The sequence below is a fragment of the Cucurbita pepo genome, unplaced genomic scaffold, assembly GCF_002806865.2.
Source record: "Cucurbita pepo subsp. pepo cultivar mu-cu-16 unplaced genomic scaffold, ASM280686v2 Cp4.1_scaffold000407, whole genome shotgun sequence".
NCBI lineage: Eukaryota > Viridiplantae > Streptophyta > Magnoliopsida > Cucurbitales > Cucurbitaceae > Cucurbita > Cucurbita pepo.
The window spans coordinates 13,996-27,733 of record NW_019646641.1 but is presented as its reverse complement, the minus strand read 5'-3'; the positions used below and the strand labels follow the sequence as shown (position 1 = coordinate 27,733).

General features: G+C 35.5%; 2 protein-coding genes across 3 annotated transcripts; one reads left to right on the top strand and one right to left on the bottom strand.

Moving 5' to 3' along the window:
• Positions 1-291: 291 nt before the first annotated feature.
• On the top strand, positions 292-5,513 carry LOC111785232 (AP-5 complex subunit beta-1-like). 2 transcript variants are annotated; one of them, XM_023665646.1, is made up of 5 exons: positions 292-2,014; positions 2,625-2,701; positions 2,954-3,316; positions 3,409-5,282; positions 5,380-5,513. In XM_023665646.1, exons 1-4 carry the CDS (start codon positions 530-532, stop codon positions 4,877-4,879), a joined length of 3,396 nt encoding a protein of 1,131 aa, XP_023521414.1. In that variant the 5' UTR covers positions 292-529; the 3' UTR covers positions 4,880-5,282; positions 5,380-5,513. The 2 variants fall into 2 exon arrangements, with proteins under 2 accessions (XP_023521414.1, XP_023521413.1); XM_023665645.1 differs by having other exon boundaries at positions 2,625-2,870; positions 3,123-3,316.
• On the bottom strand, positions 5,427-7,718 carry LOC111785234 (multicopper oxidase LPR2-like). Its single transcript, XM_023665647.1, has 3 exons — positions 7,312-7,718; positions 5,724-7,181; positions 5,427-5,636 (listed from the first exon to the last, which is right to left on the bottom strand). Exons 1-3 carry the CDS (start codon positions 7,495-7,497, stop codon positions 5,583-5,585), a joined length of 1,698 nt encoding a protein of 565 aa, XP_023521415.1. The 5' UTR covers positions 7,498-7,718; the 3' UTR covers positions 5,427-5,582.
• Positions 7,719-13,738: the final 6,020 nt, after the last annotated feature.

Here is a 13,738-nt window from a genome sequence, read left to right as displayed (position 1 = left end):
ATATAGACACGCGATAAAAGGGTTAGAATATCCGAATTATTAACAAAAATTCGTGTGAAAAATTAAAATTTTAAAACAATGTTTATCATACAAATAATAATTAAATGTAATTTAGAAAATAAAATGTACATAAATAGGGTAAAATAATTCAGTATAAATTTTGGGATTTAAAATTTTATTTTGGGCTTAGGGCTCAAGTGGCCCAAATCCCTCCTCTTTGGGCCGGCCTTGAAACTGGCAGGCCTACGATTCTCCTATCCTCCCTCGCCATTTCTTAACTGAATCGCCACCGCGAGCCTGGCGGTAGAAACCCGCCGTCCGTCCAATAAACAGTGGCATAATCCGATTTGGGATTGACATCTTCAACAATGGCACCGTTCCTCTCCCCTCAGATTTCCTTCGCCGTCGAATTTCGCAGCAGTTTCATCTTCTCTCCTTTGGGATAGTTCCTATGTTTACTCCGGTGAGGCTTTCGCTCTTCTTCTCTAATTGATAATCGACCAAATTGAACTCTGCAGCCAATTAGAGTATGTCCGATCAAACTTCCGATAATACCAAGCCGCCATTGAAGTCCCTTTCCTTACAAGATTGGGAATCCTTCTTTGAAGACTTCCACAGCGGTGGACCTCGTCTTCACCGATGGACTTCTCAATTTTCCATCACACCTTCTTCTCTTATCGACTTGGTTCTCTCCTCCATCCCCAAGCGGGATTTCCCTCTCAATCTCAAGCTTCAGCTCCTCCATTTCATCGACGAGTTCGTTTCCTTGTCCGATTCCCCTGACTCTGCTGTATCTGAATCCATATTAGAGCGTTTGGTTGATACCCTTCGCGTGGTTGTCCAATCTCCGAACTCCGATGGCCTTCATTTTACCTTCTCTCTCAAGGAGCAAATTATGGTCTCCACCACATCCATTTTCATTTCCCTCGATGCCTTGAGGAATTTCGATGTTCGATTGCTGGAGAGCTTGATTGAATTGCTGCTTACCGTTGTTAATCGCCCAAATCATGGGATTGATAGACAGACCCGCGCAATTGCGTCCGAGTGCTTGAGGGAATTGGAGAAGGCTTACCCTTGTTTACTGTCACTTGTTGTGGGACATCTATGGAGCTTGTGCCAAAGCGAGCGCACGCACGCATCCCAGAGCTATATTTTGCTATTCACAACCGTCATCAGTAATATTGTTGCTCAAAGATCGAGCGTCTCGATTCTCAGCACGTCCGTTCCTTTGGTTCCTTTCAATGTTCCGCCATCTGTTCTTGCCCCAGATTCGAGCGTGAATAGGGAGGTTTCTCCTGGATTGAATTCTAAAGAATTGAGGAGGGCGATAGCGTTCTTGCTTGAATCGCCACAAATTCTTACTCCGCCTGCTATGGTTGAATTTATGACAATGATAATGCCCGTAGCTTTAGCTTTGGAGTTGCAGGCGTCAATGTTGAAGGTGCAATTCTTTGGAATGATATATTCCTTTGATCCTATGCTGTGCCATGTTGTTTTGATGATGTATTTGCATTTTTTAGACGCATTTGATGAGCAAGAAGGCGAGATTGCTCGCCGTCTTTTGTTGATTTCTAGAGAAACACAGCAACATCTGGTTTTCCGTTTGCTTGCACTCCATTGGTTGTTGGGTTTATTCAGGACTGATAGTCCACTAGGCAAAAAGATGACTTCAGCTGCTGAAATGGGTTTGAACTTTTATCCGGCAGTGTTTGATCCGCTTGCTCTTAAAGCTTTGAAGCTCGACCTTCTTGCCTTCACCTCAATACGTAATCAAATGTCCAAACCTGAGACTGTTTCAGACCAAGATTCAGATTCTGGAAAGTCAGTGGTGAAGCTTCTTCAAGATGGTCTGGTATGCGTATCAGCTTTCAAATGGCTACCTTCAGGAAGCACAGAAACTGCTGTAGCTTTTCGTGCCTTCCATAAATTCTTGATAGGGGTGTCATCTCATTCTGTCTCCGACTCGAACGCCGATAAAATTCTTGTGGATTCCAGCATCTTCCGGATGTTGCAGGTTCTACACTGCTCTATTTTCCCATTTCTGTTGTGTTTAGTTCTCCATTTTCTAAACTAGCAAGTAATAAAGTTAATTTTTCCATGTTGATCTGCTGATTGTTGTTCTGCTGTTGAATTTTGTCTTAACCATGAAAAGTGTTACTCTAAAGAGCATTATTTTCAATCTTCATGGTTTCATACTGCTTATAAGGCTAAGAAGCATGAAATTGGGTTTAGAACCATGAGCTAATATAGCAGTATGCCAGTATCCAATAAACTTTAGAGTCCAGGTCCAAAGCACCGCACATTGTCTGCCTGTAACATTCACTAGTGGTAACGAATGCTGAATTAATTTCCAATTCTAGTGATATTTCTCTCTGGTGTTTTGGTTTGAGAAATTGCTTCTGGTTTCCTCCAATGGGCTAGAAGGTTAAAATATGTGTGAAACCTGCCCTCTGGAGGATTTGGAGGAGGAAATTAAGCCTTAGCCACGAGAAGCCCGTTTGTTCGTGACAAACCACTGAAGGCCTCTCTCTTTCTGCTTAACATATTTGTTAGAATGGGGAATAGGGGTCAACAAAAAAAAGAGAATCAACTGTATTTTGATGTTTACAATATTTACCTTCCAGGAGATGCTTGTGGAGTTAATATTGGAAAATCAGAGATTGGTTCCCGTTATCGTTGCTTTCACTGACCGGTTGTTAAGGTGTCAAAAGCACAGATGGTTAGCAGAGAGCCTGCTCCAGAAATTTGACGAGCATTTGCTTCCAAAAGTTGCAATAAACTACAAACTGGTGTCTTGCTTCTCAGTATTCAATAGAATGGCCGAAAATGATACGATACCTCCCAGTGGATTGCTTGGACTCTTTGCTAAGTTCATGCTGTTTCTTNTGGAGTTAATATTGGAAAATCAGAGATTGGTTCCCGTTATCGTTGCTTTCACTGACCGGTTGTTAAGGTGTCAAAAGCACAGATGGTTAGCAGAGAGCCTGCTCCAGAAATTTGACGAGCATTTGCTTCCAAAAGTTGCAATAAACTACAAACTGGTGTCTTGCTTCTCAGTATTCAATAGAATGGCCGAAAATGATACGATACCTCCCCGTGGATTGCTTGGACTCTTTGCTAAGTTCATGCTGTTTCTTGTTGAGAAACATGGACCGGATACGGGGCTGAAGTCTTGGTCTCTTGGAAGTAAGGTACTTGGCATTTGCAGGACGTTGTTGATGCACCACCAAAGTTCTCGATTGTTCCTTAAAATGTCTCGTCTTCTTGCGTTTACTTGCCTCTATTTTCCCGACTTGGAAGTTCGTGATAATGCAAGGTACATTAAATCAAGATTTTCTCGCGTTCTTTCTATTGTCTTCTTTTGATCCAGCTTCTTAATTAATGAGTTAATTTATTTATTTATTTCAGGATCTATTTACGTATGCTGATTTGTGTACCTGGAAAGAAGCTTAGGGACTTGCTAAAACTTGGAGACCAACCCTTTGGCATTTCTCAATCTCTTCATTCTGGTGCTTTGTACAATGTCCAGTCTCCACGACTTTCTCATGATCTAAAAAAGTCCAGAAACATCTCATCCTATATACATTTAAAACGAAAAATCCCCTTACTTGTAAAGCAATCCTGGTCATTATCTCTATCAACTCTAGGAGTTGAAGATTATAAGCTTGGTTTGTCAGAGGGTATCAGGGACGGCGAACCTGTGGTTGAAGAAAGGGTGACTGAGTTCTCTTCTAACATTGAAACAATTAATCTAGCTCAGGAGCCGTTGCGTGTGATGGACTCGAAGATTTCCAAGATTTTGGATATATTACGGAGACATTTTTCATGCATTCCTGACTTCAGGCATATGCCAGGGCTTAAAGTTACAATATTTTGTAGCTTAAGTTTTGAATCGGAGCCATTCAATCGCATTTGGGGAAGTGATACATTTGCTAAGAATTTGGATGATACGGATAACCATCCTGCAATGTATGCAACTGTGCTCAAGTTTTCTTCATCTGCACCTTTTGGTTCTATTCCATCTCGTCATATACCTTTTATTTTGGGAGAGTCTACAGGGGATGAAGGCAGTCCTAGTAAAAGGGTCTCCTCATTGGACATTGTTCCCGTTCAGAATGGTTATGGAAAAGATGAAAGATTTAAGGCTCTGGTAGCAGTTGAATTGGAACCAAGGGAGCCCACACCAGGACTCGTCGATGTCTCAATTGAATCTACTGCAGGAAGTGGCCAGATCATTCGTGGTCCTCTTCAGAGTATCACAGTAGGACTTGAAGATTTGTTTCTTAAAGCTGTTGTCCCATCAGATATTTCCATGGATGAAATCCCTGGTTATTATTCAGATTTATTCAATGCTCTTTGGGAGGCATGTGGAACATCTTCCAATACTGGGCGAGAGACATTTTCACTGAAAGGAGGCAAAGGAGTTGCAGCTATTAGTGGAACCAGATCAGTCAAACTACTTGAAGTCTCAGTGGCTTCTTTGATTGAGGCTGTTGAACTCTACCTGGCTCCTTTTGTCGTGAGCGTTATAGGCGAACAGCTCATTGAAATCGTGAAGGATCGAGATATTATCAAGAACGTCATCTGGGAGGACATGGCATCTGAGAACTTCTCACAACTGACCTCTTCAGTACCTGATCTTGATAGAGGCCCACTACGTCTTACATATTTTTCAAATGAAGATGAAATGGGAAGCAACCTCAGTAGCTATAAGAGAAACATGGGTCACTTTCATATTTTGATATTTCTTCCACCAAGGTTTCACCTTCTTTTCCAGATGGAAGTTTCCGATTGTTCAACCTTAGTTCGAATTCGAACCGATCACTGGCCTTGCTTGGCTTACGTCGATGATTACTTGGAGGCTCTGTTTCTCGCATAAGAGGATATCTATCAGTTTATCTATCACCTCGGACGAGTCTATCTAGTTTTGTTGTAGACACTTGCAAGATGAGGGTATTTTTTTCTTGGAAACCCTTGGTAGATATACAAAATTAGTAAATTCTTGTAGTTTCTGCTCAAATTGTATTCTTTCTGTGTACGGAAGAGGGCACTTTCTTTAAGTTGGGGATCATTATAGCAGAGGCTTAAAAGTTGCAAATGTAAACTTAGTCTGTATTTACGATGCATACAGGTTAAAACCACGTGATATGATTTCTTGCTTTGAGACTTATGATCATACATTTTTCTCATTATATTTATATCTCAGAGAGTGTTTTCAAGTGTTGATAAGAACGACATTGGAAAACACAAAAGGGATTGCTCGTTCTGGCTTGAAAAATCAGGTTAGTATGTGTATAAGTTTTGTTTTGATATTTGGTCAAATACTCAAGATCTTATTGATATCTGTTTGTAACTCGTTTCTGAATTTCTTTTTGCCAGGTTCAAGCATTCAGGATTATGCGCTCGCTCGAGAAAATTTGCTAAGGTAAGACACTAGAATGAGCTCGTTTTTATGTGAGTTTCTCTCTGTAATGTTTATTGGATGCAGTATACAAAGCAAACAGTACACTTTTTGATACATAGTTCAAATTGTTCATTTGTGTTGAGATTTGTTGGTTGTGGTCTTCTTCCACAGCCCCTTCTCAGTCAACCAGCTTCAATGGTCTCATCATCTCATTGTCTTCATGATCCAATATCTGCAACAATCATATAGTAATGCATGTTAGTTATGATCTACGCTTGCTTTAGAAACATTTAGTCAATAATATGAACTTGCTACTTACGTGACAATGGTAAACATAGCCAGGCTCTGCAGTTGCATCGAACGGGTATGATGCGTTCGATTGTATGTTGGAAAACCTCACCAGTATCTTTGTCACATATCCAGGCATCATCTTGTAGACATTCTTCCACCCTTTCTCATGACTGCTTACCTTAATCCGTTTTCCACGTGCATGTTGTTCAATTTTGCACTTCACTGCATCGTTTTTTTTCGTCATGCAATCCTTAAACTCTTCCAGCCGAACCAGCTCTGTCTGGTCGAGTGCGGCCAGTAGCCCGAGGTGAATGTGTAATGGATGATTGTCCTCTGTCAGATTGATCACGTACCATATCTCTGTGCTCCCTACCTTTGGCTTCTCTGTCACTGGTGCTTCATACCTTTTTCCGTTTATGTATAGATGGATTGGCTCGTCGATGTCACTCGTGTATTCGTACATGGCAATGTACCGAGTGTGCGATGCATCGGATAGTTTTGGTTTCGGGTACTCTATTAGTTTGCTGGGAACTCTCTGCGTTTCAACTTCTTTCTTTCTTGAAATATAAAATTTCATCACTTTGTTGTTACCTTCACTTGCGGGATCCCCGGATGGATAAGGGTAGGCTGCACCGTTGGCTAGGATGACTGTGTCACTCATTGACTTTGAAAAGTCAACCACCACGTCAGCAATCTCTGATGGTGCCAGTAGGATCGCCTTGGAAACTACAGGTTTTGCAAGGTAGGCCGAGTCCGATCCTACATGTATGAATCTAAGGCCATTGGTAAAGAAAAATTTGAAGAATCTAGCGTTACTAGCATTGATGATGCGGAATCGATACTTGCGACGTCGTACTGTCAAACGTGGCCAGGCTTTACCGTTGACGACAATAACATCGCCGAAGTATTCAGGTTGCCACTGGGGATGTATAGAGGGATTATTGCCGGTGGAATTCATGAAGATGGAGCCATTGTAGAGAAAGCTTCGATCAAAGACGACCAATGGACGGTCGAATTCACGACCGTGAGGGAGTCGGAGAGGAGCCTCGACATGGGGGTGACGGATTATATAGGATCCAATCAGGCCAGCAAGAAGGTTGACTCTAGTCAACCCCATGGCATGATCATGGTACCAAAGATTACCAGGGTGCTGGTGATTGTTATAGTGATATGTCTTGTTGGTCCATGAGGGTCCTTTCTGCTTGAAGCCATTAGTGAACCATGAGGTTGCATGCCCATCGCTGCCAGGCTCGGTGATGCCGCCATGGAGATGAACCACCGTCGGGATGCCACGATTCCCGGCAGGGATGGCAGTCGGAATTGTGGGGTCCCATGGAAGAATATGCCGGTCAGGGAGGTGATTTTCCCACGTCACATACGTGGAGATGCCATGGATGGCTTCGATTGTAGGGCCAGGAACTGTTGCAGAGTCCTTGGAAACACCGTAAGCAAAAACAGGAGTCGGGGGAAGATCTCGGTGAAATTTCTGCACAGACAAAGGAAAAAAAAAAGAAAAATTACTTTTTGGGTTGAAAAAAACAACACCCATTTTTCCAAAATTTGCCCTCACTCATCTCAAAGAAAACCCAGATTCTTAAGAGGAAGAAGAAACAGACCCATGTCTTGAGGAACATGCCAAGGCGGAGGTGCTTGGAATGGCGGCCATGGAAGCCGGAGAGTGTGGGGATTTCCGGCAAGTCGTCGACGAACATAGGCAGCTTCTTGGGATTTATAAGCCGTTCAGAACCAAACCCAGTTGTTGCAGAGAAACAGCAAAACAGGAACAGAATTGGGAGCATCATTGTTCGAAGAAAACTATGAACAATGCTTGAATTGGAAGAAAATGGAGAGGGAGGGGGGATTATATGTGGTCTGAGACAGTGGGAAACGGGTCTGGAAGTCAGAGAGACAGCGAGTGTGTCAACTTTAAATTGTTTTTGTCGGTTTGTGCAACTTTTAATTCTCCACCTCAGTGCTTTTTTTCTCCACTAATCAGAACAAATTCTGGGAAGATTTTTTAGTTTTCCCCCTTTTTCTGTTCCTCTCCCGACCACGGATTTAGATCCATTAAACAGAGTGGAAGAAGAGAAGGAAAGCTTAAAAAAAGCAAGTAATTATTATAAACCAAACCCCTTTTAGGTTGAAAAAACCAACACCCATTCATGGAAACCATCTTCTTGTTCTGTTCCGTTCTGTTCAGAGATAGCCATGTTTTGATGAACATCGGTAGCTTATTGGTATGTTTAAGGATGTTGGCCATGGAAGCTTCTTCACAACCAAATTTCATTGGCTTGGGATGGCAATGGATTTGAGATTTTGGATTTTGGATTTTGATTTCTTTGGTCGAAAAAACGAGAAACCCAATCTAGCTTACACCATTCGAATTTGATTCAACTAAATGAAAATGTTACGTAAAAGACTTGAAAAAATTGAAAATTACTTATACTAATAAGACCCACTTTATTTTCCGTCATTGGACCGTGCGAGACACTTGTTGGAGTAGGGCTAGAGTAGACACGTTTTGAGACTTTGATAGAAAGTCTAGAAGGAAAAGTCCAAAGATAACAATATTTAGTAGCAGTGGACTTAAATATTAAAATAAGTTCTCGAAATTTCATTCAAATTTGAAATATGATTTCTATAGTTCTTTTTCATCCAAATTTTTTCTCTTTTAAAATATTTATTAAATAAAATGCTTTTTAAGTAAAATATTTGTTTTTTCCCTTTTTGAGAAAATATAAAAGTGATTAAAAAAAAAAAGTAAAATTAGGTGTTTGAGTTCTGTTGAGAATTGTAGTAACTCTTAAAATGAACGTTGGAAACTCAAAAAAAACTAATTACCATAAAAAAAAAATTAATATTTATAGAAAATTACAAAAGTAGCCTTTTATAAATTCCAACGAAGTTATTGTGGTTTAATTATAATAGATTAAAGTGGTTATTTTATTTTAAATGTCAAATTTAAATTAGAGTTCGACTTGAAAACTGTGTACAGCCTAAGAATTAACTGAAAAGTGATTACCATTATATTATAATATATTTTATAGAGTCGTAATCAATAAATTTTTTTTTCTTATTTTCAAAATTTAGTTAATATAATATATATATATTTTTATTTTTAGGATTTAGTCGGTAGTTTGTATTATATTTAAACGTTGTAAACATTAATGAATGAAAATCAGACTCTCCATCCTAATTGTATTTTTCGGACTTTCAATTTCACTTTTGTTTCTCGTTCTTAGTTGCACAAAATTACTTGAACAATCATGAATAAATTTTTAGTAATGATATACTTTTTTTTAATCATATCCGAAATATTATGAATTTTAAAAAAATATTTATAATTAGTGAAAAATATTTTTAGAAAAAAAATCAATTTATGTTAATTAGTCGAGAAAACTATTGATAAAAATAATCACTATGTATTTATTTGATGTCATTTTTTACATTTAAATAATATTGTATACAGATAATATTTAAACATTGAGAGAGTTGATTTCTATTTAATAATTTAAATTGACAAACGTTTAGATCAATAAAATTATTTATCTTACTTCTTAAATGGTATTAATAAAATAAAATAAAAAAGGAGTGTACACTATTATGTCGGAAAAATATTTTTGACCGACGTGAAATTTCGGGTTGGATGGGTTGAGCAATTCGAATAGAGCTCTCAACCATTTATTTTCGAGTTGGGTTGGATTGCCTTACCTTATTATTATTTTTGTAATTATTAAAAAAAAACTCTACTTGCCACCCTGAAGGTTTGATTAAGTCTATAAAATTCAAATATCAAATATTTACAAATTAAAATGTATTAATATCTCTTATAAATATTAAATTTTTGTTTTTTTTGTTTGTTAAAATAGGGTAAGATTATGTTAAGTTATAACCTCATTTTTAGATTGTTCGGATTGATGTGATTGACCAACGAAAAAAATGTCAACCCCAAATTGAATCAAATTTTTTCGGGTTTTCAAAAATTCAACTCAGTNAAAAAAAAAAAAAAAAAAAAAAAAAAAAAAAAAAAAAAAAAAAAAAAAACATTTAATTCAACCCAACTCTTCTTATGATTGAGGCGGGATAATTCGGGTTGGTCGGACATGAACACCAAAATATATGTATATATATATATATATATATATATGTATGTATGTATGGAAGTATTCTCCATTTTTTATATTTATATTTTTATTATTATTGTTCTAAAAGACCTACCAAACTTACCATTAATTTAAAATAAAAAAAAGTAAAAAAAAAAAAGTATTTTTATTTATTTATTAATCTTATTTTTTTATTTAGACCAATTCTTGATAATAACATTAAATTTTTTTAATTTTGGAAAAGATTAAGGAATAACCGTTATTTAATTAAAATTTAAAAAATTAAATTTCAAAATCCATCCTAGGTTATTAATAAGTAATTGATATGATGTCAAATTTATTAAAACAATTTAAAAATTCCTTTTTTTTTTATCTCTAAATATTTAAAATTTTATTTTATTCACATCTCTCTATTCATAATATATTTCTTTTAGTTTCTAAATTTAAATAAAAAAATTTAATTTAATCCTTAAACTAAGAAAATATGTATTGGGTACATAAAAATTTGCAAAATAATCAACATATATTAACTCGGGGTAAAAATGTCTATTTAACATGCGTCGTTGCAGGAGTCTACCTCTAAATAAAGTGGTGAATATCCACTCAAACGAGGAATGAAAAAGATTTTTCTATATTAACTGAATGAGACTGGTGACGGTAATTATATTTTCCATCCTTGTCTCTACTCCCGATCTCGCTCAAACATAAAAAAAATTAAAGTTCTTTTTAGAATTTATTCGTAAATCAATAAAAAAAATAGAATTTAAAAATATAAATTAGAATCTATACGTTATATACGTTATTAAATATTTGATTATTATATTAATTGATTTGAAGAGTGTGTCTACCATGCTCTTCCAAATTAAAAAATAAAAAGATTATGAAAAGCACTTTTAATAAAAAAAAAGTATTTATTGTTTGGTTTCAGCACTTCATGATCGTTTCTTATTTATTTATTTATTTTAATAAATAAATATGCATTTAGTAGAGTTGCCTAACTATTAAATATAAAATTGATTAGTAAAATAAAAATAAATAAATTTGTGGGAGGAGAGAGACAAAATGTAGGTAAAGAAAGCCCTAAAAAGAAAATAATAAAAAAAACTAAATTAATAAAAATACCTTAAACTTTTCAAAATAGTTTAATAAATACCTTTTAACATTTAAAAGTATTTAAAAATTACGTTTAATTTTTTCAAATTACATTAATACCCTTAAACTTTTTTAAAAAACTTCAAAAACACCCTTAAATTTAAATAATAATAATAATAATAATAATAATAATAATAATAATAATAATAATAATAATAATAATACATCTACCATGTTTAAAAAAATATTCATAAACTTTTCGAAATAACATTCAAACGTTCGTAGATAATCTATGAGATATTGTAAGAATATATATATATATATAAGTAAAGGTATTAACACTAAATTTAAAATTTTAAACATAGTATTAACGATAAAATATTTTTGAACATTTTTTTAAAAAGTAATGAAATTGTTTAAAATTACCGGATATTTTTGAAACAAAGTACCAACTTTTAAAAGTTTAGAGGTATTTTTAAGACAAAATACAAAATTTAGGAGTATTTATGAAATTGTTAGGCAAAGAAATTGCACGAGAATACTGATAAAATTTCATATTAAATATTTAATCGTAAATAATTAGTATAATAATCGAATTGAAGACTTAATTATTATGTTATATTTTAATAATCAAATATACCTAATGACCTTGACATTCTCCTACATCTCCTGTAATATGATCTTTTTACTTACTTCTCGGTTCTAAGAGTGGTTCTAAGAGTGGTTCTAAGAGTGAAGAATATCTCCACACATAAATACAAGTCTTTTCAACATGTTTTGTTCTCACTCACATGCATTTTAGGAAAATTCTTGTCACTTAACATAGAATTGCTCAAGCAAAACACGTTTAATCATGAAATTCTTATGATTTAGTCAAAGGTGCATTTTTTTGGTATAGATAGTAACTTTCAATTCTTTTAAGCCTTTCATAGCCATAATATTCGAATGTAATTTTCGGTTCATTTATATACTCCTCCTTTACTCGGGTGATACACATAACTTTTAAATCCTTCAACCAACTGGGTGTGAATAATAGAGGCAATAAAGTAGATGGAGCCGAACGTGTCACGAGAAATTCAATTAAAACAAAATGTTCACAAACATTAGAGGGAGTGTTAATAGATTGAGTTGAGTCTGATTAAGACATTTTTTAGAGCCAACATAATTGTTAGAATATTTTTTCGGTTCAAGTAACCTTTATAAAATATTGAACCTAACTCAACCTAATTAACCATAAATATCGAGTTGGATTGTTCGGGTCATTTATTTAAATTTTTAAACCATAAGTTCGAACCTCAGGATCAATGTTCTTCAAATGTTGTTGTGATAAACTTAGTTATAAGGTTTTTGAAAGAACGCGAAGTTAGTTGGGATAAACTCGAGCACAATTTGCATGAACTAGAAGAAAGCATTGATATACACACACGCATTAGTTTTGAAAAATAATAGATTATGCACACGCGAAATTTAGAAGGATACAGTCGTCTCACATTTTGTTTGCCAAAAAAATTCAATATTATATTTTGTCGTACCATTCTATTACCGTTCTAGATTTAGTTTTTAGTTTGATATAATTAAAATAGATAACAACAATATAAATAAGCATTATTGTATTCATAAGGTGAAAGTGAAGTAACTCGTAACTCGTAAGTATTAATATAGTCGAACCAAAATAAAGTATAACGAAATATTTATACATCTTGTCTTGTAATTTAGTGTTTTTATGTCACTCATTTGAATATAATATTTTTTTTTCATTATAATATAAGTTTGTAACGTGCTTTATTTATAAATACATAATTGTTCATCACAAATAAAAGATGGAGAGAGAGAGCAATTATATTCTCGTGGTATGTTTCAAAAAGTTCCATACAAGCACGAGGTCTAATGGCCAAAAATCGAGAGTGAGTGAGAGTCTAACGACTATAATTTTGAGCTAAGATAATCACGGGAGAAAATGACTACAATATATATCTTTCGTAAAAATTAGGTTAAATTAATAAAAATACTCTTAAACTTTCTACGGTATTAACAATATGGTATCAGAGCCAGACACCGGACGATGTGCCAGCCTTCTCGTTGTTCCCTGAAAGGGGGGTAGACACGAAGTGGTGTGCCAGTAAAGACACTAAGCCCCAAAGGGGGGTGGATTTAGGGGCGGTCCCACATCGATTGGAGGAAGGAAAGAGTGCCAGCGAGGACACTGGCCCCGAAGGGGGTGGATTATGATGTCCCACATTGGTTGGGGAGGAGAACAAATCACCATTTATAAGAGTGTGGAAACCTTCCCCTAGCGCGTTTTAAAGCCTTGAGGGTAAGCCCGAAAGAAAAAGCGGAAACAAGACAATATCGGTTGGACCTGGGTCTATTAAATATTTTAAAATTTTCAAAAATATATTTTAATTTATTTATTTATTTTTTAATTAGTGTATAAATTGTGGTATGTTTAAGATTAAACTCACCAAAATTCTCGACATATATCTCAGTCAAAAACACTAAAAATAAACAATTTGGACATCTAATCCTAAAAAACAGCCCCTATTTTAAGCAAAGTTCATCGCTACATAATCTTTCCCATACAAACCATTTCCTCATCACCTCCTCCATCCACTATTACTCAACCCCCCCAAAAAAAAAAACGAAAAAAAACCACAAATCTTTCTGCTCAAAACCCACTATTTATCTCTTTCCCATCTTTCTGGTGGAAAAGAGCTTAATTCAATCTGGGTTTTGATCACCCATTTGCAGAAGAAACCCTCTTCATGTAAACAGGAGGTGGCAACAAACAACTTAATAACATGGTCGGGAAGGTGGTCGTTTCGGGTGTATCCTTTATTCTCGTCGTAGG

Excerpts from the sequence above, each read along its gene's own strand:
- LOC111785232 (XM_023665646.1), top strand. The coding sequence starts at position 530 with ATGTCCGATCAAACTTCCGATAATACCAAGCCGCCATTGAAGTCCCTT. Across the intron at positions 2,015-2,624 it reads GCATCTTCCGGATGTTGCAG|GAGATGCTTGTGGAGTTAAT; the intron begins GTTCTACACTGC and ends TTTACCTTCCAG. Across the intron at positions 2,702-2,953 it reads TTCACTGACCGGTTGTTAAG|GTGTCAAAAGCACAGATGGT; the intron begins GTGTCAAAAGCA and ends CCGGTTGTTAAG.
- LOC111785234 (XM_023665647.1), bottom strand. The coding sequence starts at position 7,497 with ATGATGCTCCCAATTCTGTTCCTGTTTTGCTGTTTCTCTGCAACAACT. Across the intron at positions 7,182-7,311 it reads GCATGTTCCTCAAGACATGG|AAATTTCACCGAGATCTTCC; the intron begins GTCTGTTTCTTC and ends TTGTCTGTGCAG. Across the intron at positions 5,637-5,723 it reads GCTATGTTTACCATTGTCAC|ATATTGGATCATGAAGACAA; the intron begins GTAAGTAGCAAG and ends TGATTGTTGCAG.